The following is a 24,876-nucleotide window of genomic DNA, read 5'->3' as shown; positions in this document are numbered from 1 at the left end:
AGTCACATTTTCCCACAGTACACTCCCATCTGTCAAGTGTCTGCTGATTCATTCTGTTTGCCTGTTCCTCTGCAGAGTCCCATGTCATCCTCACCACTCACCCTTCCACATACTTTAGTCATCTGCAGACCTGGCAATAACACATTCACGTTGCCATCCAAGTCAATGATACATGCTGTCGATAACTGTTCCAGTATTGATCCCTTTGGCACTCCATTAGTTACAGGTTGCCATCCTGAATTTTTGTTTGCCATATTGAAAATTTTCCCTTCATCCAAACTCTTTACTTTTAGCCAACCAATTCTCCATCATATCAATATACTACCCATGGGCTCACATTCTATTAAATAGTCTTGGGTGCAGTACCCTATCAAACGCCATCTGTAAATCCAAAGATTTATTTACTGCTTTACACTTGTTTTTCTGGATTGATCTCTCATTCATGAATCCATGTTGCCTCTACTTTTATAAATAACGTAATAATGCTTTTACACCCTTTTAAAATGAACTCCAACATTTTCCCAATGACTGACGTTAACTAGCCCCAAGTTACCTGTTTTTGTTCTCCCTTTTTGAATGTGTTACATTAGCTGTTTTCCAATCTTCAGGAGACTTTTACTTCTTTTAGTGATTGCTATTGTTCTTGCTTCGTCCTTTGCCTATTCTCCAAACCCACAGCAATTTTTTTTTTTGGATTCAATTTCTGTTTTCTATCAGGAAGACTTCAAATATTTATTCAGCTCCTGTGCCATTTCCTGTTTCCCTACTATCTCCTCAGTCTTATTCTGTATGAAGCCTATTTCAATTATGTCACTGATCCTTTATTATTTGAAGAAGTTCTTACTATCTTTTTTTTATTTTACTTGTTTATTTTCTCTTTTTTTAATATATATATTTCCAATTGTCTGACTTACTATTAACTTTACCATGTTGTATATTTTTGATATAATCTAAGCAAGTAAGATCTTGAGATTATTTAATGCATGATTGATAATGACATTAAAAAAAGATGATTGAACATAATTGCTTCCTTTGCTTTCAAGAGAACTATATTGCATGACCCTGTTGTTCGTTCTTGGAAAACCTCACAGCTAGATAAAAATCAAAACTTGGCTTTGCATTCTAAAGTTAGTGTTGAATTTTTCTTTCATTGGAACCCAGTGGGTATCCAATTTAAAAAGTATGTTATAATTTATGTCAGCAAAATCCAGTCCTTGGATATCTTGTGGAATACTAAGAGATGTGCTTTCAGGAGACTTCTAATCACCAGCTTCAGAATCACAGTTTCAAGGCTGTTGGTTGTTGGTGTTGTCACCTGAAGACCACTACTTCAACTAGAACAATTATTGGAAATGCAAGGCAACAGCTAAGATAAATCGTACCATTTGTTCTGTGTCTTCTACTTGAACTGGCATTCTATCAGGAGAAAGTGAGGACTGCAGATGCTGGAGATCAGAGCTTAAAAATGTGTTGCTGGAAAAGCGCAGCAGGTCAGGCAGCATCAAAGGAACAGGAGAATCGACGTTTCGGGCATAAGCCCTTCTTCAGTGCTGCCTGACCTGCGCTTTTCCAGCAACACATTTTTAAGCTCTGGCATTCTATTAGTCTTGCATAACTTAGCAATTTTTCCAACTCAGCAAAGATAACTCCTGAATGCAGGTTGTACCTGATACCAATCAGTACAGCCATTTCTTCAGACTCTAAAAATCTCCTATAATTAAGCAAAATATTGTCAATGGTAAACTTGTGAAATAAAATGCTGGAAAGGTTCAGGTGTGGCAGCATCAGTGGAGAGAAACAATTCACATTAGAGTTGAAACACTTGACCTAAAGGATAGATTTGATGGGTTATATGATAGAAGGGGATGAACAAAAGGGAAGATGTAGAATAGGATTGAGGGTAGGAGAGATTAAATACAAACATATCATGAACCAAAAATTATCAGATTGAGTGGCGTACAGCAGGCAACAGATATTTTTGATAAATTAAAAGTTTGAATTAATGAAGCCAGGCCAGTGCAATTGAAAATGGGTGCCTCTTCAACCAGTGGGGACTGTGGTCCCCTGCTTCCTACAACTTCATTCCCTCTTTCTCCCCCACCACCCCCATCCTTTTCCATCCTACACTCCTCTTGCTGTTTTCATTTTTTCCTTCCTCTCACCATCTCCTCCCCACCCCCCAAATCATTTTTCTTCAGCCTCTTTGTCCATTTAGCTCCCTGAGGTAAAAAAAGGAGCTATTTCAAACCTTCTGCATATTTCCGGCAGCAACAATGCCATTACTTCACCAGCAAATCTCCATTGAGATCATATTGGCCAATGTGTTTTCAGAGATTTAAATGCTATTTTGTGAAAGATTTTTTTAACCAAATTTATTCTTCTGAACATGAATTTCCAATTTGGTACAGAAAGCTATGCAGGGTCCTGGCTCTGTTGCTCCTATCTCTCCTCTGTACCCCCCTCTTCTTCTATCCCACAGTTGGGCCGAGCAAACTCTCGCTGTACTTGCTCCATCCCAGTGAAGACAACAACAGATGACAGTGGAGGAAGAGACTACAAAGGCTACACAAAAAAATCATCAGCTCCTGGGAATATGACCTCTGCATCATCACCTTGCAAACAGAATAGTTGCAGATCCAAAAGAGTTGAGTCAGGCAGAAGTCCATAAGAAAGATTTAAAGGGCTGAGTTTAGTTTTCTGAAAATTGGAATTCTGCCTGATAATAGAAATCGCCCATCCTGATTAGCAGGCCATAGATGAAAACGTCAGATTGGGAGCAAGTTAGAAAGTAAAATGATGAGTAACAAGAAGCTTGTGATCATACTAATGAACAGAACAATCGCACCTCTTTGCTAGTCTCTTCAATGCAGAGGCGGCTTATTTTTTTTGGATGCCTTCTGGGAGTTCATGTAAATCACCATGACATTTCTCAATACATTACTTTAGTCACCTCTTCAGACAGTTCAGTCAAGTGAGAGTCATAGAGTCACGTAGATACGTAGTACAGAAAGAGATCCTTTGGTCCAATCTGTCCACACCGACCAGATATTCTAAACAAATCTAGTCCTATTTGCCAGCATTTGTGTCATATTCATATAACCATCCAAATGCCTTTTAAATGTTGTAATTGTACCTGCTTCCACCACTTACCTGGCAGCTCATTCCATACATTCACCACTGTCTGCATGATTGCTCTTAGATTCATTTTAAATCTTTCCCCTCTCACCTTAAACGTCTCTAGATTTGAATTCCCCCACCCCTAGGAAAAGACCTTGTCTACTTATTCTATCCATGCTCCTCATGATTTTATAAATCTCTATCAGACCACCCCACAGCCTCTGACGTTCCAGGGAAAATAGCCCCAGTGTATTCAGTCTCTCCCTATAGCTCTTAAATTATTCTGGCTTTCTTAGCAGCCACTGAATCCTTATTTGAGGATTCTAGTAATTTTACAACAGATGTAAGGCTAACTGTCTCGCAGTGGGAGAACACTTTGGTGACAGTGATCACAACTGCCTCACATTTACAATAGCCTCGGAGAGGGAAAGGAGCAGTTACCGAGGAAAGATATTTAATTGTGGAAAAGGAAATTATGACTCTATCAGACAGGAGTTAGGAAGTACAAACTGGGAGTAATTGTTCCAAATAAAGAGCACAGCTGACATGAGACTATTTAAGGGGCAGTTGTTGCGAGTGATGCACGAATTTGTTCCTCTGAGACAGGTAAGAAGGGGTAAGATTAAGGAACCTTGGATGATGAGAATAGAGGAGTTTCTCGTCAAAAGAAAGAAGGTAGCTTACGTAAGGTGAAGGAAGCAAGGATCTAGCACAGCTTTAGAGGATTAAAGGCTTGCTAGAAAGGAGCTCAGAAATGGACTGAGGAGAGCTAGGAGGGGGCATGAAAAAGGTTGGCAAGAAGGATTGTGGAGAACACAAAGGAATTTTATTCATACGTGAGGAATAAGAGAGTGATCAGGGTGAAGGTGGCACCAATTAGGGATAGCGGAGCAAACTTGAGCGTGGAGTCTGAGCAGATAGGGGAAGGTCTAAATGAGTTTTTTGCTTCAGTTTTCACCAAGGAAAGGGACCTTGTAAATGAGAACTTTTGAGGAGCTGGGATACAGTCTTGGCTAGATCAAGATTGATGAAGTTGATGTGCTGGAAACTTTGGAAAACATTAAGATTGATAAGTCCCCAGGGCCAGACCAGATTTATCCTAGGTTGCTCCGGGAAGCAAGAAAGGAGGTTGCTAAGCCGCTGGCGAGGATATTTGCCTCCTCACTCTCCACAGGAGTTGTACTGGAGGATTGGAAGGAGGCAAATGTTTCTCTTTTCAAGAAAGGTAATAGGGAAATCCCTGGCAGTTACAGACCAGTCAGTCTTTCTTCTGTGGTCAGCAAAGTTTTGGAAAACTCTGAGGGATAGGATTTATGACTATTTGGCAAAGCATAGTGTGATTAAAGGCAGTCAGCATGGCTTTGTGAGGGGCAGGTCATGCCTCACAAATCTTGAGTTCTTTGAGAAGGTGACAAGACAGGTTGGGTAGTGGATGTGTTGTATCTGGACTTCAGCAAGACATTTGATAAGGCTCCCCATGGTAGGCTCATTCATAAAGTCAGGAAGTATGATACAGGGAGATTTGGCTATCTGGATTCAGAATTGGCTGGCTGATAGAAGGCAGAAGTGGTTGTAGATGAAAGTATTCTGCCTGGAGATCAATGTTGAGTGGGGTCCCGCAGGGCCCTGATCTTAGGCCCCTGCTCTTTGTAGTTTTTATAAATGACTTGGATGAGGAGGTTGAGGGTTGGGTTAGTAAATTTGCAGGAGATACAAAGGTTGGAGGTATCGTCAATTAGTTTAGAGGGCTGCTGCAGTGCGATATTGACAGGATACAGAGCTGGGATGAGAAATGGCAGATGGAGTTCAACCTGGATAAATGCAAAGCAATGCATTTTGGAAAGTCGAACCCAAATGCTGAATATCGGATTAACGACAGGATTCTTGGCAGTGTGGAGGAACAGAGGGATCTGGGTGTGCAAGTACAAGGATCTCAAAATTGCCTCCCAAGTGGATAGGGTTGTTAAGAAAGCATATGGTGGGTGTTTTGGCTTTCATTAACAGGGAGATCAAGTTTAACAGCTGCGAGGTTTTGCTACAGCTCTACAAATCCCTAGTGAGACCACACTTGGAATATTGTGTCTAGTTCTAGTGGTCCTACTATAGGAAAGATAGAGGTTTTGGAGAGGGTGTAAAGAAGGTTTACCAGGATGCTGCCTTGACTGGATGGCTTGCCTTATGAAGAAGAAAGGCTGAATAAGCTTGGACTTTTCTGTCTGGACAGGAGGAGAGAGAAGACCTGATCGAGGTAGACAAGATAATGAGTGGAATAGCCAGAGACCTTTCCCCAGTGCAGGATTGACTGGTACGAGGAGTCATAGCATGAAGGTATAAAGGAGACGTCAGAGGTAGGTTCTTTACACAGTGTTATGAATGCATAGGATGCATTGCCAGGTGTAGTGATGGAAGCAGAGTTATTAGGGACATTTAAGCGACTGCTAGACATGCACATGGATAGCAGTGAGTTGAGGGGTGTGTAGGTTATTATATTTTACATTAGGATTAAACCTCTGCACAATATGGTGGGCCAAAGAGCCTATTTTGTGCTGTACTTTTCTATGTTCTATAATTCACACATCTCCCTCTATTACCTTTCTAAAATTGTGGAATTATCAATTTTCCAGTCAAAAGGAACCAGTTCCCAAATCAAAATTGCAGATGCTCCGTGAACTCTCAGAATTATCATCTATTTCCTTACTTGTTCATTGTCTCTTAGATTTGCTTGCATTAATTTTGAGAAGACCCTGATTAATTTTCTTAGCTATTTAGTGTGACAGACTGCTTTCTCTTTTACACAAAACAATTATTTAGTAAGTTTAATTTTTTTTATTTACCTTGTCTCAGTTATCAGTTTTTACCAGATTCACATTGCTTCTGGTCACATGTTCATAATGTTATTTACCAAAAATTGTTTATATTTCTTTTTGATTTTCAAACTCCTTCAGCTGTTGGACCAATGTTAGGGCCTGAAGATTCTTGTAGGTTGTACTGCTGTTTTCAGTGCAATCCACCAAAAAAAAAGCCAGTTTAGAGCACAAAATCAAATTATTTGAAGTAATCTTAAATATAAGCTTCCGTAATCTACTGCATTGGTCGGAAAACTTCGAGTAGGAAGACAGTCCGACCAGCAAAACAGTCACACCCCTGTTTGAATTAGTCTTCAGTCAGTATCTGCTAGTAGATTCTGTGGGCCTTTAAGGGGGCTCTTAAAATGGTTTCACATTAGGAGCACCATTATTAATGGACAACAGTTTAAATATTTAAGAATATTTAATTAAGCTAATCATGATTTTGCTTGTAGTAATTAAATAAATGGAAACTTGGAAAAAATTAAAAATGCAATTTTGAGCATATTTTCCGCAGTTCTATCTTAAAATGTACTTTATCCAAACAACTATTATTCAAAAGACTATCTTTAGATATGATGTTTCAAACCTTGAAGGTAGCCTTAAACTTGAAAAGACTGGTTCTATTTCTGATTGGAAATTAAGAATATCAAAAAGTATAAAGTGAAGTCACCAAATGTACAAGAAGTTATTGTTTTGCCGCGTTAAAGGCACGAGTGGTTGACTGAAAAAATGAATGAAGTGCAAATTTTGTTCTGTTTTACATTAGGTAAGTTCAGCTATTGGACACAAACTGCAAATATCCAATTGGGATGCAGTTGAAATTTAATACAGCAGATGATTGCTCCTCCACTTGAATTTTATTAATTCACCAATTTGTTGATGGGACTTTGCAACTGTATCAGCTTGTGATTGGTGTTTCCCCTGGCAGTAGAAGAGATGTAAAGAGGAGAAAGTGAGGTCTGCAGATGCTGGAGATCAGAGCTGAAAATGTGTTGCTGGAAAAGCACAGCAGGTCAGGCAGCATCCAGGGAACAGGAGAATCGACGTTTCGGGCATAAGCCCTTCTTCAGGAATAAGGAAAGTTTGTCCAGCAGGCTAAGATAAAAGGTAGGGAGGAGGGACTTGGGGGAGGGGCGTCGGAAATGTGATAGGTGGAAAGAGGCCAAGGTGAGGGTGATAGGTCAGACTGGGGTGGGGGCGGAGAGGTCAGGAAGAAGATTGCAGGTTAGGAAGGCGGTGCTGAATTCGATGGATTTGACTGAGACAAGGTGAGGGGAGGGGAAATGAGGAAACTGGTGAAATCCGAGTTCATCCCTTGTGGTTGGAGGGTTCCTAGGCGGAAGATGAGGCGCTCTTCCTCCAACCGTCGTGTTGTTGTGGTCTGGCGATGGAGGAGTCTAAGGACCTGCATATCCTTGGTGGAGTGGGAGGGGGAGTTTCCCCTCCCCTATCAGCATTCCGTAAAGACCACTCCCTCCGTGACTCCCTCGTCAGATCCACACCCCCCACCAACCCAACCTCCACTCCCGGCACCTTCCCCTCCAACCGCAGGAGGTGCAAGACTTGCGCCCACACCTCCCCCCTCACCTCCCTCCAAGGCCCCAAAGGAAACTTCCATATCCGCCACAGATTCACCTGCACCTCCACACACATCATCTATTGCATCCTCTGCACCCGATTTGGCCTCCTCTATATTGGGGAGACAGGCCGCCTACTTGCGGAGCGTTTCAGAGAACACCTCTGGGACACCCGGACCAACCAACCCAACCACCCTGTGGCTCAACACTTCAACTCCCCCTCCCACTCCACCAAGGATATGCAGGTCTTTGGACTCCTCCATCGCCAGACCACAACAACACGACGGTTGGAGGAAGAGCGCCTCATCTTCCGCCTAGGAACCCTCCAACCACAAGGGATGAACTCGGATTTCACCAGTTTCCTCATTTCCCCTCCCCCCACCTTGTCTCAGTCAAATCCATCAAATTCAGCACCGCCTTCCTAACCTGCAATCTTCTTCCTGACCTCTCCGCCTCCACCCCAGTCTGACCTATCACCCTCACCTTGACCTCTTTCCACCTATCACATTTCCGACGCCCCTCCCCCAAGTCCCTCCTCCCTACCTTTTATCTTAGCCTGCTGGACAAACATTCCTCATTCCTGAAGAAGGGCTTATGCCCGAAACGTCGATTCTCCTGTTCCCTGGATGCTGCCTGACCTGCTGCGCTTTTCCAGCAACACATTTTCAGCAAGAGATGTAAAGACACAAGCACAGGTTTGGTCTCTCAGGATTTGAGCACACTTATTTTCTTGACAATTTTCTAAGCTATCACAGTCTACTCTGATATAAGGCCGTTCTATTACACTTTTTTTATAACGTGGGATTGCAATAGCAGCACCATTTAAACCAATGGTACGGGATTCTTATTCTAGCCAATGCAAGCAAGGAAAGTTCACGTTCTACATATAATGGTCTAAATTCTTCAATCACGTTATAGCCAATTCACATTGAAGAAATGTGCATTATAGCAGACCGACTACTTTATTTTACACCTTGTTTACTTTTTCATTAACTTCATTCATAATTTTCAATTATGGTTGAAAAGCACAAGTTAAAATGGCAATTCTGTCAAGCTATATTTTCTGTAGGTCACACAATAACTTTGGCATTGTTAACCAAACAGGTTTGACAATAAGAGTAGGTAAAAAGAATGACTGCAGATGCTGGAAACCAGATTCTGGATTAGTGGTGCTGGAAGAGCCCTTCATCAGGAATGGCATTTGCCCGAGACGTCAATTTTACTGCTGCTCGAATGCTGCCTGAACTGCTGTGCTCTTCCAGCACCACTAATCCAGATATTGACGATAAGAGTAGTTAAGTTACTAAAGTAGTGATTGAACGTTACAGCACAGGCAGGAAAGAGGTTGAGACCATACCCAAATCAGCTATGATCTTATTGAATGATGAGGGGCTCAAAGAGCCAAGTAACCTCCCCGAGCTCCTAAATCCTATATTCCAGTGGCAGATTGCCACTTTGAATTGAATCAAAATCCTTTTTTTTTTGTTTGTTTTGATAAAAAGTGTCAAACCATTAGGTGGTTGGAAAAATAAGTGGTCCACAAACTCCTGTCATGGAAGGGAAATCTTTTAGGGAATTTTTATCCAATTTGGTCTTTACACCAGTACTTGGAGATGTAGTTTACTTTTAACTGCACTTTAATGCAGGTCTATAAAGCTGAATGAATGGTTTGTTATAAAGAATATCACCTTCGCAGAATAATTAGAGGTAAAATTATTAACATTAATGATGCTGATGTCCTAGAAACAAATTTTAAATGATGGTGACTGCAATTTCCCACCCATTTGATTTAATAAAAAAAGCAATGTGCTTACTTTCATCATCAATAGATATAGAAAACATGTTTGTGTGTACTACATGTACAATCAAATTTTGTACAGTTAAAGTTGCCAGTACCTTTGCTATGCACGATGCATATCAGCTTTAGAAATGTACATATTTGCACATTGTGCATTATGAACATTAATTATGTTGCACAACCTGATGAACTTTCACACAGTGTGCTTACAGAAAACAGCTCTCTGTAAAAGTAAAAATGACAACTGTCCACAAATTTTGGCATACATATGAAAAGTAAGTATTTGGCAGTGTAAAATGCATAAAACTAGTTTCTTGCAAGGCTGGACAGGTTTACATTAATGAATATTATAAATGTATCATACACAGAAATAAGTCTAGTTATTAAACTAATTTGTGCAGCAGTATTATAATTCTCAGTCTTCTTCCTCCTCATCATCATCCTCCTCATCCTCCTCCTCCTCCTCCTCCTCTTCTTCCTCCTCCTCCTCCTCTTCCATCTTTTTTTTGCATAATGTACTGTAGTGCTGTACCAAAAACAAATAATCAGACCAAGAATAAAGGTTAAATGTTACTGATTGATTGCATCACAATTCCATGTGGCTATTTATAATTCCCTCATGAAGGAAGGCAGGTATTACTAGCTCCAAAATATTAATTTAACATAAGTAAAAACTTGAACAGAACCAAATACTACATTTTAGAAAGTATAACATGCTAGAACGTTAAAGAGTAGATACAGAGTTTATGCAACAATTTTCTGGATGTATTCAACAATCACAGACTTCTGAAGTGAACATGACCTATACATTTCAGTAAACATCTAAGAACATTTTCTGATCAGCAGAAAGACAAAATATGTCGTTAAAATGAATATAACTCCTTACAGGTAGAGAATGTTTCCTGAACATGTGATTCAAACGTGAATTGTTAAAATGGTAAGTTTTCCTGATGAAAGTTTAGAAGCTGTCCAACTAAAAGACTCAGACTTGATGTTGGGTTCTCGCGTGCAATTTGAGTTGGATTTACTAGATTTACTGAGACAATGTAATGTTACCACTGCTTCAGATGATGCTATTTTAATATTACATGGCACTGAATTTGGACTTTTCTATTTTTATGACTCACTTAGTTGCTCATTAGATAATTTCATTGAGAAAGCAATTGATCCCAATATATATTTTAAAAGGGTTGGGAATATTATACGTGGAAAACACATCATCCTGATATTTTAAAAGGGTTGGGAATATTATACGTGGAAAACACATCATCCTGATTTTACAAATGGTACCATCTGAGATTCTTAAAAATTATGTAGAAGCATTTTAAAATAGGTGAATCTGAAGAAATGCTGGTGCAATGATGATTCGGAATATTTGATTTCTAAAGTGAAAGAACAGCTTTAAGTTGGAATTATATTTTTATTGTGTTAAAATGGCAAAGATGTGATTTTTAGTTCTATTTTAGATTTTTGAGAGTTGTTATGGGGATTTGGTCTTTAATCCTAAAGGTGAACAGTTCAGTACTTTAGGGAAAAGAGTAGAAGAGAGGAAACAAAAATCTATTGCCTACCAGCAGGCATCCAGTAACAAAATCCAAACAACCTGGAAGAAGACAAGAAGCTTGTAGGTGGTAAAGAAGTCGAGTGGCTTAGTCAGTAAAAGAAAAGCTCCAGAAACATGGCTATTGAAGTCTCTGACAGGAAGACATCTTAAAAGCCACAGTAAGTAGATTTAGAAATAAAACTAGTGTGATTCCAATGCATTGCTGACCTGATATGTCACCTCTTCTATACTGGTAAAACCACAAGTTATCTTGGGGTAGTGACGTGAAAAAAATTCTGGGATTTGCATATTAATTAATCAAAATCTGCATCTCCATTCTAACTGATTTAACAGCTATCTTAGGTTTGTTCAATACATGTGCATCAGTTGTCTGACTCTTTGGTCTTTTACTTATAAATTCTGTATCTGATGTTCCTTGTCTCACTAGCACCTGAAGGAGCAAGCTCTGAAAGCTTGTGTTTCCAAATAACCTGTTCAAATATAACTTGGTGTTGTATGATTTTTGACTTTGTCCAACCCAGTCTAACACTAGCAGCTCCACATCATGGAAATCATAAGAGGTGGGTTCATGTGAGGAAAGGGGTTGTGGGGTGGGTAGTAAGAGATCCAACAGTGGCCTAAGCAATGTTCTGTATAGCTGCAACATGACCTCCCAACTCCTGTACTCAATACTCTGACCAATAAAAGAAAGCATACCAAATGCCGCCTTCATTATCCTATCTACCTGTGACTCCACTTTCAAGGAGCTATGAACCTGCACTCCAAGGTCTCTGTTCAGCAACACTCCCTAGGACCTTACCATTAAGTGTAGAAGTCTTGTTAAGATTTGCTTTCCCAAAATGCAGCATCTCACATTTATCTAAATTAAACTCCATCTGCCACTTCACAGTCCATTGGCCCATCTGATCAAGATCCCGTTGTAATTTGAAGTAACCTTCTTTGCAGTCCACTACTTCTCTAATCTTAGTGTCATCAGCAAAATGGCTAACTATACCTCTTATTACAATGAAACTGTTTCCCTTTTTAAGGAACAAGAGAAAATTACACAGTACTCTAGACATGGTCTTTCAATTATTCTACAGTTGAAACAATACTTCTTTACATATATACTTCCTCCCCATCACAATTAGGGCCAAAGTTCCCTTCACCATAAAATTACTTGTTCTATCTGCATGCAATTGTGACTCAAGTAAGGAAACCTAGATACCTATGTACTGTAGCATTCTGTAGTCCCTCTCCATTTAAATGCTTTACTATTCTGCTTTACTATTCTTGTTGCCAAAGGAGACAATCTCTCATTTTTCTACATTATGCTCCATCTACAAACAACTGCCTACTTACTCAATATATGTCCCTTTGCAGACTATTTGTATTCTCATCAGAACTTGCTCTGTCTTTGTTCTGTGAGCAAATCTGTCTACATATACAGGCTCCTTCACCCTTAATACAGATTATAAATACATGAGGCTCAGCACTGATTTATGCAGCACTTCACTGACATTTTGCCAATTTAGAGAAACCAGAAAAAAAATCCACTTATTTACTGTTTGTTAACTAGTCCTCTATCCATATTAATAGATCAAAGTTTGGGTGAAGATTTGTAGCTCGGGTGCTCGTTAAGACGGCATACTTAAACTACTGGACTTGTGCCTCACAACACACTTCACATTCAACAACCAGATATACGAACAAATCAACGGAACACCCATGGGCTCACCGATCTCTGGGCTCATAGCAGAAGCAGTAATGCAAAGGTTAGAACAAACAGTCTTACCACAAATTCAACCCAAACTCTGGGTCAGATATGTCGATGACACCTTTGTAATCATTAAAAACACAGAAATAGAGAAAACACACCGTATCATCAACGCCACACTAACAGGAATCCAATTCACGAGAGAAGAAGAAAAGGATAACCAACTCCCATTCCTAGACGTGATGGTACAGAGAACACCGAACGGAGAATTCACCACAAAGGTATACAGGAAAGCCACACACACAGACCAAGTCCTGAACTATGAAAGCAACCACCCCAACACACACAAACAAAGTTGCATCAAGACACTATTCAAAAGGGCCACAACACCCTGCAGCACACCAGAACTGTAAAAAGAGGAAGAGGAACACCTGTACAAGGTATTCGCCAAAAACGGATACCCGCGCAATTTCATCAACAGATGCCTAAGAGAAAGACAACGGAACGAGGACATGCCGCAACCCAAAGGACTAGCCACACTACCATACATCAGGAGCATTTCAGAACGGACAGCCAGACTACTGCGACCACTAGGACTTATAACAGCACACAAACCAACAGCCACCCTCAGACAACAACTCACCAGAACGAAGGACCCGATACCCAGCATGAGCAAAACTAATGTAGTGTACAAACTCCCATGCAAGGACTGCACAAAACACTATATAGGACAAACAGGAAGACAGCTAACGATCCGCATCCATGAACATCAACTAGCCACGAAACGCCACGACCAGCTATCCTTAGTAGCCACACACGCAGACGACAAGCAACATGAATTTGACTGGGACAACACTACCATTATAGGGCAAGCCAAACAAAGAACAGCCAGGGAATTCCTAGAAGCATGGCACTCATCCACAAACTCCATCAACAAACACATCGACCTGGACCCAATATACCTGCCACTACAGCGGACAGCTGAAACTGACAACCGGAAGCGGCAGGGACAGGCCACTATAAATGCTGGAGGAAACGCCACAGAAGCGCTTCACAGGAGGCTCCCAAGCACTGAGGATGTCATCTAGACAGGGGACGAAACGTTTGCAACAAAAATTTCCAGCTCGGCGAACAGAACCACAACATTTATAGATCAACTCAACACAACAACTCTTATAAAACCGAAAGAACTGTGGATGCTGTGCATCAGAAACAAAAACAGAAGTTAATGTTTCGAGTCCGATGACCTTTCCTCAGAACACTCATCAACAATTCTTACCTTGTTCAGTAGTGTTTTATGTAGCACTTTATTGATTTTTTTCTTTTTGGAAATTCTAATACAACTGCAAGCAGACCTGGGTTTTAGATTACCCGCTGAACTTATTTCTTCCCCTCAAATATCTTCCCACTTACATTTGTGATTTGTCTGGAGCTTTGTCAATTTCACAATTTCCAGTTTGCAGGCTCCAGCCAACTCCTTTTCACCATGGAGGTGCAATACCTCGATACATCCACCCCCATCAGGATAGTCTGAAGGTCGTCAGCTTCTTCCTTTTAAAGATCTGAACAGTCTTCATGCACCACCTCTTGTGCATAGCTAAGCTCATTCTCACTTGGAACAAGTTCTCCTTTAAATTATTTTACTTTCACCAAGTCAAAGATGTGAATATGAATATCTACATGGGTCCTACTTATGGTTATTCCTTTGTGGGATACGTGTAACACTCCTTGTTCCAGTCGTTCCCCCCCCCCCCCCCCGACAAGTCTTTCTCCGGGGAATTGCTCAGAATAAACTGGTTTACACTTTAATCTGAGACTTTACAATCCTGGAGTCATTTTACCAGAATCAATGACTCTGGGACACAGACATTCAACTCATCACTGAACTTGAAAAATCTGTGTCACAGGAAAGTGGTGAGCCAATTGCCCGATAAGGAACAATCTTTGGAGACTAACCCTAAATAGCAGTTATTAAAAAAAAATGCAAACTTGCTAAGGGATTAGTCAATGATTAACTGAAAAGCATCAGAGATTAGTAACAAAAGCAAGGATTGCTGGGAATCACAGCAAGTCAGCCAGGCAGAAGACAGCAAGCTAATGTTGAGTCAGGATGACTCTTCATTAGAGATAAGTAACTGTCAGAGTATAAGAGGAGGACACTAAAGGTAAGGGGAGTACCTTTTTAGATTAAATAATTTTAAAAGTTAGCGAGAAAGACTAATTAGGTTTAAATTTAAATCATGGCAGGTGAGGCCAGCCAGGTGGTATGTATCATGATCTGACTGGCATCTGAGACGGCCGAGTGTATGGAAAGCGCTCCCAACTGCGGAAACTTGAGCTCTGGGTTTTGGAGAAGTGGTCATACCGCAGATCAAGGAGATGGTGGAAAAAAATGGAATGAGTGACTACCAGGCAGTCAAAAGAGGGTCCTGCTCACAAATCAGTTTTCCATTTTGGAAGCTGATGAGGGTGATGGTTTTTCAAGGGAGTGCACACAGAGCCAAGCTCTCACTTCACAAGCGATCTGGTTGTAAAAGAGGAGATGATGGAGGAGGAGGAGGAGTGACAGTAATAGGGTCAACTAATGAGAATAGACAAGAAGCGTTTCTGTAGCCTCAGATGTGACTCTAGAATGGTGTGTTGCCTCGCTGATAGTAGGATCAGGAAAGTCACTGAGCAGCTGCAGGGTGTCCTTAACAGGAAGGGTGATAAGACAGAGGTTATAGTACACATTTGGTACCAATAACATCAGTAGAATAAGGGATGCATTAAGAATTCATTGAGTGAGGCAGCAGATTTTAAAAAACAGGACCTTAAAAGTTGTAATCTCTGGATTGCTCTGTGCCAAGTGCTACCAAGTACAGATATGGCAGATGAATGCATGGCTCAGGAGTTGGTGCAGGAGAGAGGGTTTTACATTCCTGAATTACTAGGGCTGGTTCGAAGAAAAGTCAGGCCACTACAAATGAGACGGTCTGCTTTTGAACCAGATGGGACCAATATCCTTGTGGTAGGGTTTAGTAGTGTTGGGAGAATCTAAAGTTAGGAGTTAAGTTATCTTGAGAATGTGACTTGAAAGAAGTTCTGAGATTTACATATTAATGGATTGAAGACTTAGTAGCAATCTTGGTTTGTTCAATACATTGTATGACACTTTGATCTTTTACCATACATTCAGTGTCCTGTGATCCTGCCCCACTAGCTACCTGACAAAGGAGTAGCGCTCTGAAAGTTTGTTCTTCCAAATAAACTTGTTGGACTATAATGTGGTGTTGTGTGATTTTTAACTTTGTCCACCCCAGTCCAACATCAGCACCTCCACATTAAAGTTAGCCATGGCAGGGGACAATACATTCATTCAAAAATAAAATAGTTTATCAAGGTAGTAAGGCAAGGCTGGATGGCCTCTACTTGAATGCTAGTTGACTGACATGTAGAAATGTGATGTTGCTGCCATTACAGATTTGTGGTTGAAAGAGGAACAGGAGTAGCAACTCAACTTTCCAAGGTAAAGGGATCTTCAGGCAGGACACCGAGAGGGGTAAAAGAGAAAGGTGTATCGCATTTTTAGTTAAGGAGTCAGTTGCTGCAGTAAGAGGGGATGATATCTTGAAAGGGTCATCAAATGAAGTTTTATGGGTAGAGTTTAGGAATATAAAGAGGGAGTCACACTTTTATGAATGCATTTTAGGTCGCCAAATAGTCAGTGGGCAATTGATGAAAATAAACATAGACAATTCACTAAGGTATGCAAAAATAATATGGTAATTATGTTGGGGAATTCAACTTCCCCTTCATAGTATAAAGGGTTTACAGGGGGGGCAAATTTCTTCAGGAGGGTTTTCTTTAAATATCGACATGGAGATGATCCAACAAGGAACTGTCATGGAAGACCTAGTTGTGGGAACAAATCTGGACAGTAAATAATTGGGACAGTGTTCTAAGTATGGTACAGAAAAGGAAAAAGATAATCTGCAGATTATCTTCTAGGGTGAAAGGGAGGAGGTTCAGAGGAGATTTGAGGAAATTTGTTTTCACCCAGAGTGTGGTGGGAATTCTGGAATGTACCACCTAGGAGAGTATTTGAGGTAGGCAACTTCACAATATTTAAAAAGTATTTGGATTAGCACCTGGAATGTCACAACATTCAAGGTTATTGACCTACTGCTAAGAAGTGTGACTTTTGTAGAGTCAGCGTAGTGTTTTGTAGTACAGATTTGTTGGGTCAAAAAGTTTCTTTTGGACTCTGATTTTATGACTGTTTCCTCTGCAACACCCTGTCCATTATTCTGTCACTCCTAACACATTGACACATGCAATTACAGTAGGTATAACACTTGCCTTTTCACCTTCTTGCTCTTCACCGTCAGAGGCCCCAGTTACACTTCCTGGGTGAAGCAGTGGTTTACTTGCACTTCTTTAAGTACAATCTTCTTTATTTGCTGCTTACAATGCAGTCTCCTCTATATTGCGAGAATAAATACAGCCAGGAGGACCACTTTCGGAACCTTTGCTCTACTAGAAAAGTAACCCTGACGTTCTGTTTACTTGCCATTTCAATATACCATTTTGTTCTCATGCTAACATGTATGCTCTCTGCCTGTTGCAGTGTTCAAGCGAATACAAACTGGAAGAATACCACCTTATTTTCCACTTAGGCACTTTACAGCCTACAGGACTCAACAGAGAGCTCAACAACTTCAGAGCTGTTCTCCATTTTGTTTACATTCCCTCAGTGTTTTGTTTGCTCTCAGAAAATGCTTACCTGTTTTCCATACTATTAACACCTATTTTGTATCAGTATCCCTCCTCTACTACCATTATAATTTCCTTTGCATTTTTACTCTGTGGATATCTTCACCATCTGTTTGACTCATTCATCCTCCCCCTTTGTCAACAGCATGCAACTATTAATTTCTACCTTCATTCAGTTCTGAAGAGGTCATACCAGACTTGAGATGCTATCTTTGTTTTTCTCTCTCCACAAATGCTGCCAAACCTGCTAGGTTTCTGCAGGACTTTGTTGTTGTTGTTTCAGATTTCCATCACTTGCAGTTCTTTGGTTTTATCTGAGTTTCAGATTTTTTGGTGTTAAATTACATTTGATTACTTTAGCCATTTTGGTGGTGTTTTAACAATATATGTATATTGCTAAACTAAAAAAAAATCCCATATTCTATCTTGTCCTGTTAAACCTTATGAATGAAAGAAGCCATTTTTTTTGCTGTCACACGAAATAGCACAGTAATTCTATTTCAGGAACCACCCATAAAGTAGTTACCAGATAATAATCAGCATTATCTCAATTATGCTAAAACTGAAGAATAAGTAACTAACAATTAGCAGTTAATAAAGGATACAAGTTCTATTAATTATATTAAGTGTTTGCTTCTAACAGTACTTTTAAATCCAAAGTGTGGAAAATAAAGAAACAAAACATGTTGAGAGCCTTATCAATAAGATGACAATTGGGTCTTAAAACCAGAGATTTAACTCATTCATTTGTTCATTGTAATATGAGCCAAACATTTTCAATGCTGCATTGTCTCCATAGTTAAATTAAAGCCTTCACACGGTTAGATCCAATCAAATTGACTATTTCCACGTTATCAACAAATTGGGTTTTAAGAACAAATTTTAATTAAGGATAGATGAATCCAAGAATAGTGTAGAAAAAGAAACTTATGAAACCATTTTCTTGTGTCCTTTATTTGTCTCAAAGTTACAGGGATTCCTCGCCTTGGATTCGGGTACTGGCTCTCACACAACCTTTTTTTGGGAGTCATCTTAACCTTGGGCTATGTAAGCATGAGTGTTTTTTAAAATTTTGGAACAGATATCTCTGTTTTCAAATCTGATTCATGGTAGCATCAAAGCTAGGCATGTTTTACATTGGGGATGGAAATATTTCCTGTCAACAACCTAGATTCCAGATTCACCACCAGTTTAAAATATGTTCTCTATTTTTGGTAACCATAGCTTTTTGTGTCTATTGTTAGTTAATCAGTCTTTAACTATTAAATAGTGTATTTTGCTTAATCAATCAGTTCAGAATGAGACACTACCATTGTGCCACAAGATTCTTAAAATGTAATGTTTGTTGTCTATAGTTAATAAACTTTGATATTATTCATTAATTCAGTGTCCTTGTGTTACCTCAGTTCAAAGTTATATCTCAGTTCAAAGATTTTAGATTCAACAGATTGTTTGAAATTTGATTAGATTACTTACAGTGTGGAAATAGGCCCTTCGGCCCAACAAGTCCACACCGACCCTCCGAAGAGCGACTCACCCAGACCCATTCCCCTACATTTACCCCTTCACCTAACACTACGGGCAATTTTGCATGGCCAATTCACCTAACCTGCATATTTTTGAACTGTGGGAGGAAACCCACGCAGACACTGGGAGAATGTGCAAACTCCACACAGACAGTTGCCTGAGGTGGGAATTGAACCCGGATTTCTGGCGCTGTGAGGCAGCAGTGCTAACCACTGAGCCACCGTGCTGCCCACAAGGGGTTTGAAGGGGTTATTCCATTGATTCAGTTTGGTTCTTCACCTTATTAAAAACAATCTACATTATCTAAACAAGCCTTTTAATACTTTAATACATATTGTTTCTTCTTTACCCAACCTGATTATTAGTGTTCTTTTGAAGATCTAACAAATTATCAAACCAAGGTAATTGGAGATTATTGATATTAATCACATGGTATTATTCACATGTAAAGCAAACACTCCACCATTTGAGCTAACTCCCAAGGCTCACCCCTCTTACCTTAGAAGATCCTGACATACGTAGAGCTGGATCTATTCCATTCATTGTATTCATAGAATTTGCAGATACTATGCTTAGACGAGGCTGGCTGTCTTGTAAATGAAGTGTGTTCCTGAAAATCTATAAAGCAAATGAACTCATCGACTAACAGCCTTTTGAAAAAAAACCATGTATAATATATATTTATAGGTAACATTGGTACATCGTTAAAGTCACATTCTAATGTTTACAAAAAGGCTAGTGATTATGAACATACTTCACACAAATAATGTGTCAGTGGTGTATTAGTAAGGGGAAACAAAGTAGTAAATGGATTATCCTTCAAATATATTAAAATCAAATAAGATAGATGATGTGTCTAGGCAGGGAGGATATAATCGGCACTCAAGGGCAAGTTGAAGGTGTTGTCTAAGGAGACTCGCCTGCAACAGAGGGTTTTTGATTAGATTACCTAGATTTCCTACAATGTGGAAAGAGGCCCTTCAGCCCAACAAGTTCACACCGACCCTCCGAAGAGTAACGCACCCAGACCCATTTCTCTCTGACGAATGCACCTAACACTATGGGCAATTGAGCATAGCCAGTTCACCTGCCCTGCACATCTTTGGACTGTAGGAGGAAATCTACGCAGTCACGGGGAGAATGTGCAAACTCCACACAGTCACCTGAGGCTGGAATTGAACCTGGTGCTGAGGCAACAATGCTAACTACTGAGCCACCGTGCCGCCCTATGGAAGAAGTCAATTTTTGTGTACGTGTTGCCAGTCAAGCTTTATCCTGGACAGGGAGAAGCCTTTTGAGTGTTACTGAAGCTCACTCATCAGGAAAATGGGAAATAATTCATCATACTCTGCCTTGTACATGGTAGACAATGAGTTATTTGCTATAGCCACAGTATTCATATGAATAAGCCAATTCAGTTTCTAGTAAATGGTAAGCCTCAAGATGTTCATAGTGTGTGATTCAGTGATAGTGTGCCATCAAATGTCAAGAAGCTACATTGTCTGTAGCTTGTATGTTACTTGGCATTTGTCAGCCCAAGTCTAAGTCTTTCTATACTTGGACAGAGATTACTTCAGAATCTGAGGAGTTGTGAATTTTGCTGAACATTATACAATCATCAGTGAACAGCAGGAAGATCTTGATGAACCCCTGCACAATTGTCCTGAAGCAGAGATTGGCCTTTAACGACCACAATCATTTTTTTGTCCAAGTCTCAGATGAGAGGACATTAAGACAGGGATGAGGAGGAACTTTTTTTCTTTCCGAGAGGTGATGAATCTGTGAAAATCTGCCAGAGAGAGGTGTCAAGACTGGTTTGTTGAGTATGTTCAAGGCTGAGATAGACCGATTTCTAATCACTGAGGACATCTCTGGCATAGATAAAGCAGAAAAGTGGAGTTTAGGATTACCAGATCATCCACAATCTTATTGAATGGCAGAGCAGCCTAAATGGGCCACATTGCTTATTTCTGCACCCAAGTCTTATGGGAATTAAATAAAAAGTAGGGATGTTATGCTTCAACCATATGAGGCATTAGTGAGACCATAGCTGGATATGTTGGAGTTAGTTCAGACTAATATCTGGAATTTTTTTTTAAATGAGGAAAGGATCAACAGTTTAAGCTTGCATCTCAATGGGGTTAGAAGAGTGAAACATAAAAGATTAAAACATAAAAGATCCTGAGGGGGGCATGAAAGAGTGGATACGGAAAGGATGTTTCCTCTAGTGGGAGAATCTAGAACTAGGGGATACTCATTAAAATAAGGGGTCACCCATTTAAGACTGAGATAGAGTTTTAAGTCTTTGAAACTCACTTCCTCAAAAGGTGGCAGAGGCAGAATCTTTGAATATGTTTAAAGCAGAGGCTGAGTGATTCTTGATAAGCAAAGGGATGAAAGGTTATCAGGTAGACTGGAATGTGGTTTGGAGTTTAAAATCAGCCTAGATCTTATTGAAAAGCAGAGCAGGTTCAACTGTCTGAATGGCCTACTCCTGTCCTTATTCATATGCTCATATAAATCTTCAAGGACATAATTGAGAAATAATAATTAATAATAGAAAACAAGAAAATGCCAGTGACCTTAAACCAGGAAATTCAATTTTTCTTATTAGTAGAGGATGTGATAAAAGCATTCCAAAAATAGCAAAAATTGAAGAGGCAACCAAAGGCAAAGAACTTAAACCATTCACAGTCACTAGAGTAAAAGTACATACGAATCAGCACATGTAAGCACTTAGCCTCAATCTACTCCATTTGCCACATCTCTGCTAACTCATTTAACCTATCAATATATTTTTGTAACCTTTATGTCCTGTTCTCAACATTGCTACTGATCTTTCTGTCATCAGTAAATTTGGCAACTGTACCTGTGTACCTTCATTTAAATCATTTATATAAATTGCAAATGAGGTCCCATACCTATCCCTGTGGCATCTTGCCAACATGAAAAGACTCTTATTTATACACATACTCACTCCTTTTAGCCAGTCAAACTTATATACATGCCAATGTGCTATTTTCTACACAATGAGGTTTTATTTTCAGCAATAATCTTTGATGTCGCACCCTGCTAAGAGCCTTCTGGAAATCGAAGTTCAGCACATCCACATGTTCCTTTTTCTCCATAGCATGTGTTATCTTCTCAAAGACTCCAATAGATTGGTCAAACATGATTTTTGACTGATCTATTGGATGATTTTACCAAAATTATGTTGACTCTGCCTGATTTTGTTGAACTTATCTAAGTGCCATCTTATTTCTTTAATAATCACATCTAACATTTTCTCAATACTTTCCTGCTTTCTGTCTCCCCTTCTTTTTGAATAAAGAGTTACATCTGTAATCTTTTAATGTAATGGTACCATCCCCAAATAAAAAGAGTTTTGAAAAATTAAAACCAATGCATCAACTATCTCACTAACCACTTCTTTTTTGATCCTTGGATGAAAACCGTTGCGATACAGATATTTGTTAGCTTGCAGCTTCAACAACTTACTCACTTCCTGAAGTATTGAGACAATTTAAGTACTAAAAGCTGACATATCCTGGAGCTTAAGCCCTGTACCTAGAGTCTTAAAAGAAGTAATTGCAGAGCTAGTTGATGTGTTGTTGTAATATTCCGTTTGTTTTGCACAGATCTCAGTGAATATGAACCAGCTTCATGTGATTCATATGCAATAAGGCCTAGAAAACAGGAGATCTTGTTGAAACATTAGTTAGGTGATACAGCAGTTAGCACTGCTGCCTCAGCGACATGATCCTGGGTTCAATTTTAGCCTTGAGCAACTGTCTATGTGGAGTTTGCATGTTCTCCCTCTGTCATGCTTGAGTTTCTACAAGGTGCATTCTGGTTTCCTCCCAGTCAATAAACATGCAGGTTAGGTGGATTAGCTATGGTGAAAACCCCTTTTGGGATGGTGGGTCTGGGAGGATGCTCTTCGGAGGGTTGGTGCAGACTCAATGGGCTGAATGGCCTCTTTCAGCACTGTAGGGATTAGACCATAAGACATAGGAGTGGAAGTAAGGCCATTCGGCCCATCGAGTCCACTCCGCCATTCAATCATGGCTGATGCGCATTTCAGCTCCACTTACCAGCGTTCTCCCCGTAGCCCTTAATTCCTCTAGACAACAAGAATCTATCAATCTCGGCCTTGAAGACATTTAGCGTCCCGGCTTCCACTGCACTCCGTGGCAATGAATTCCACAGGCCCACCACTCTCTGGCTGAAGAAATGTCTCCGCATTTCTGTTCTGAAATGACCCCCTCTAATTCTAAGGCTGTGTCCACGGGTCCTAGTCTCCTCGTCTAACTGAAACAATTTCCTAGCATCCACCTTTTCCAAGCCATGTATTATTTTGTACGTCTCTATTAAGTCTCCCCTTAATCTTCTAAACTCCAACGAATACAATCCCAGTATCCTCAGCCGTTCCTCATTTGTTAGACCTGTCATTCCAGGGATCATCCGTGTGAATCTCCGCTGGACATGTTCCAGTGCCAGTATGTCCTTCCTGAGGTGTGGGGACCAAAACTGGACACAGTACTCCAAATGGGGCCTAACCAGAGTTTTATAAAGTCTTAGTAGTACATCTCTGCTTTTATATTCCAACCCTCTTGAGATAAGAGACAACATTGCATTCGCTTTCTTAATCACAGACTCAACCTGCATGTTTACCTTTAGAGAATCCTCGACTTTTATTCTAATAGGGCTAGATGGACTGGATGCCGGGATGATAGTTTCCCTGGCTGGGGTAGTTCTAGACAAAGATTAATAAGGAGGAGTAAATGAGGGTACGATAGTAAGCTACCTCACTGTATAAAAACTAATAAGAATTTTTACAGGTACTTAAAAAGGAAATAAAGGAAGCATTTGAGAGTGTGGAGTTAATAATAGTAGGTAAAAACAAGGACTGCAGATGCTGGAAACCAGATTCTAGATTAGAGTGGTGCTGGAAAAGCACAGCAGTTCAGGCAGCATCCAAGGAGCAGGAAAATTGACGAATTGGGGGCTTTTGCCTGAAACGTCGATTTTCCTGCACCTCGGATGCTGCCTGAACTGCTGTGCGTTAATAATAGTAGGGCATGAGGAAATAGTGGATGAAGTGAATAAACGTTCTAAATTCTGACTTCACTATAGAGTATTAAAAAAACATTCCAGTAGTAGCTGTAAAATAGGAAGTAGAAGGGCAAAGTAATGTAGCAAAATTACAATCACAAGGGAGAGGTACTAAGCAAACTGATGGAGCTGCAGGGTGAGAGATTTCTAGGTCCAGATGGATTTCATCCTGCGATCTTACAAGACATTGATAATGAGGTAGTAGACATGCTAATTTTCCAACATTCTCTTCGATTCAACAGAGTTCCCCTTAGACTGGAATATAACCAAAAAGCAGTTAGACAGAAAAACAACAAAACTAACTACTAGATTTAAAAGTTGAAATTCTAAATTGGAGAAAGGCTAATTTTGACGGTATTAGGTAAGAACTTTCAAAAGCTAATTGGGGGCAGATGTTCTCAGGTAAAGGGACGGCTGATAAGTGGGAAGCCTTCAGAAATGAGATAACGAGAATCCAGAGAAAGTATATTCCTGTTAGGGTGAAAGGAAAGGCTGGTAGGTATAGGGAATGCTGGATGACTAAAATAATTGAGGGTTTGATTAAGAAAAAGGAAGCATATGTAAGGTATAGACAGCAGAGACTGAGTGAATCCTTAGAAAAGTATAAAGGCAGTAGGGGTATACTTAAGAGAGAAATCAGGAGGGCAAAAAGGGGACATGAGATAGATTTGGCAAATAGAATTAAGGAGAATCCAAAGGGTTTTTACAAATACGTTAAGGACAAAAGGATAACTAGGGAGAGAATAGGGACCCTCAAAGATCAACAAGGCGGCCTTTGTGTGGAGCTGCAGAAAATGGGGGAGATAAGAAACAAGTATTTTGCATCAGTATTTACTGTGGAAAAGGATATGAAAGATATAGAAAGTAGCAAAATAGAT

General features: G+C 40.0%; 2 protein-coding genes across 3 annotated transcripts in view; one reads left to right on the top strand and one right to left on the bottom strand.

The window, feature by feature from the left end:
* The window catches only part of LOC122548994 (RNA-binding protein 12-like), a 38,240-nt gene extending 19,502 nt beyond the window's left edge, over positions 1-18,738 (top strand). The window contains exons 4-5 of one of the 2 annotated variants that reach the window (XR_015757018.1): positions 12,484-12,659; positions 12,746-18,738. The gene's annotated coding sequence lies outside the window, so the exon portion shown is untranslated. Of the gene's footprint in view, positions 1-12,483 lie in introns of both variants that reach the window. The other variant, XR_015757017.1, reaches the window with a different exon arrangement.
* The window catches only part of cibar1 (CBY1 interacting BAR domain containing 1), a 76,905-nt gene continuing 60,515 nt past the window's right edge, over positions 8,487-24,876 (bottom strand). Inside the window, exons 8-9 of the mRNA XM_087986531.1 lie at positions 19,382-19,501; positions 8,487-9,867 (exon numbers count right to left, since the gene is read on the bottom strand). Of these exons, the coding sequence (XP_087842657.1) occupies positions 9,757-9,867; positions 19,382-19,501 (231 nt within the window). The 3' untranslated portion in view covers positions 8,487-9,756. The remainder of the gene's footprint in view (positions 9,868-19,381; positions 19,502-24,876) is intronic.

Source organism: Chiloscyllium plagiosum, unplaced genomic scaffold, assembly GCF_037043375.1.
Source record: "Chiloscyllium plagiosum isolate Xiang-an unplaced genomic scaffold, Cpla_swu_hap1 HiC_scaffold_4, whole genome shotgun sequence".
In the NCBI taxonomy this organism is placed as follows: Eukaryota; Metazoa; Chordata; class Chondrichthyes; order Orectolobiformes; family Hemiscylliidae; genus Chiloscyllium; species Chiloscyllium plagiosum.
Note: the sequence above shows the minus strand (reverse complement) of the source record. Positions and strands in the feature narration are given on the sequence as shown.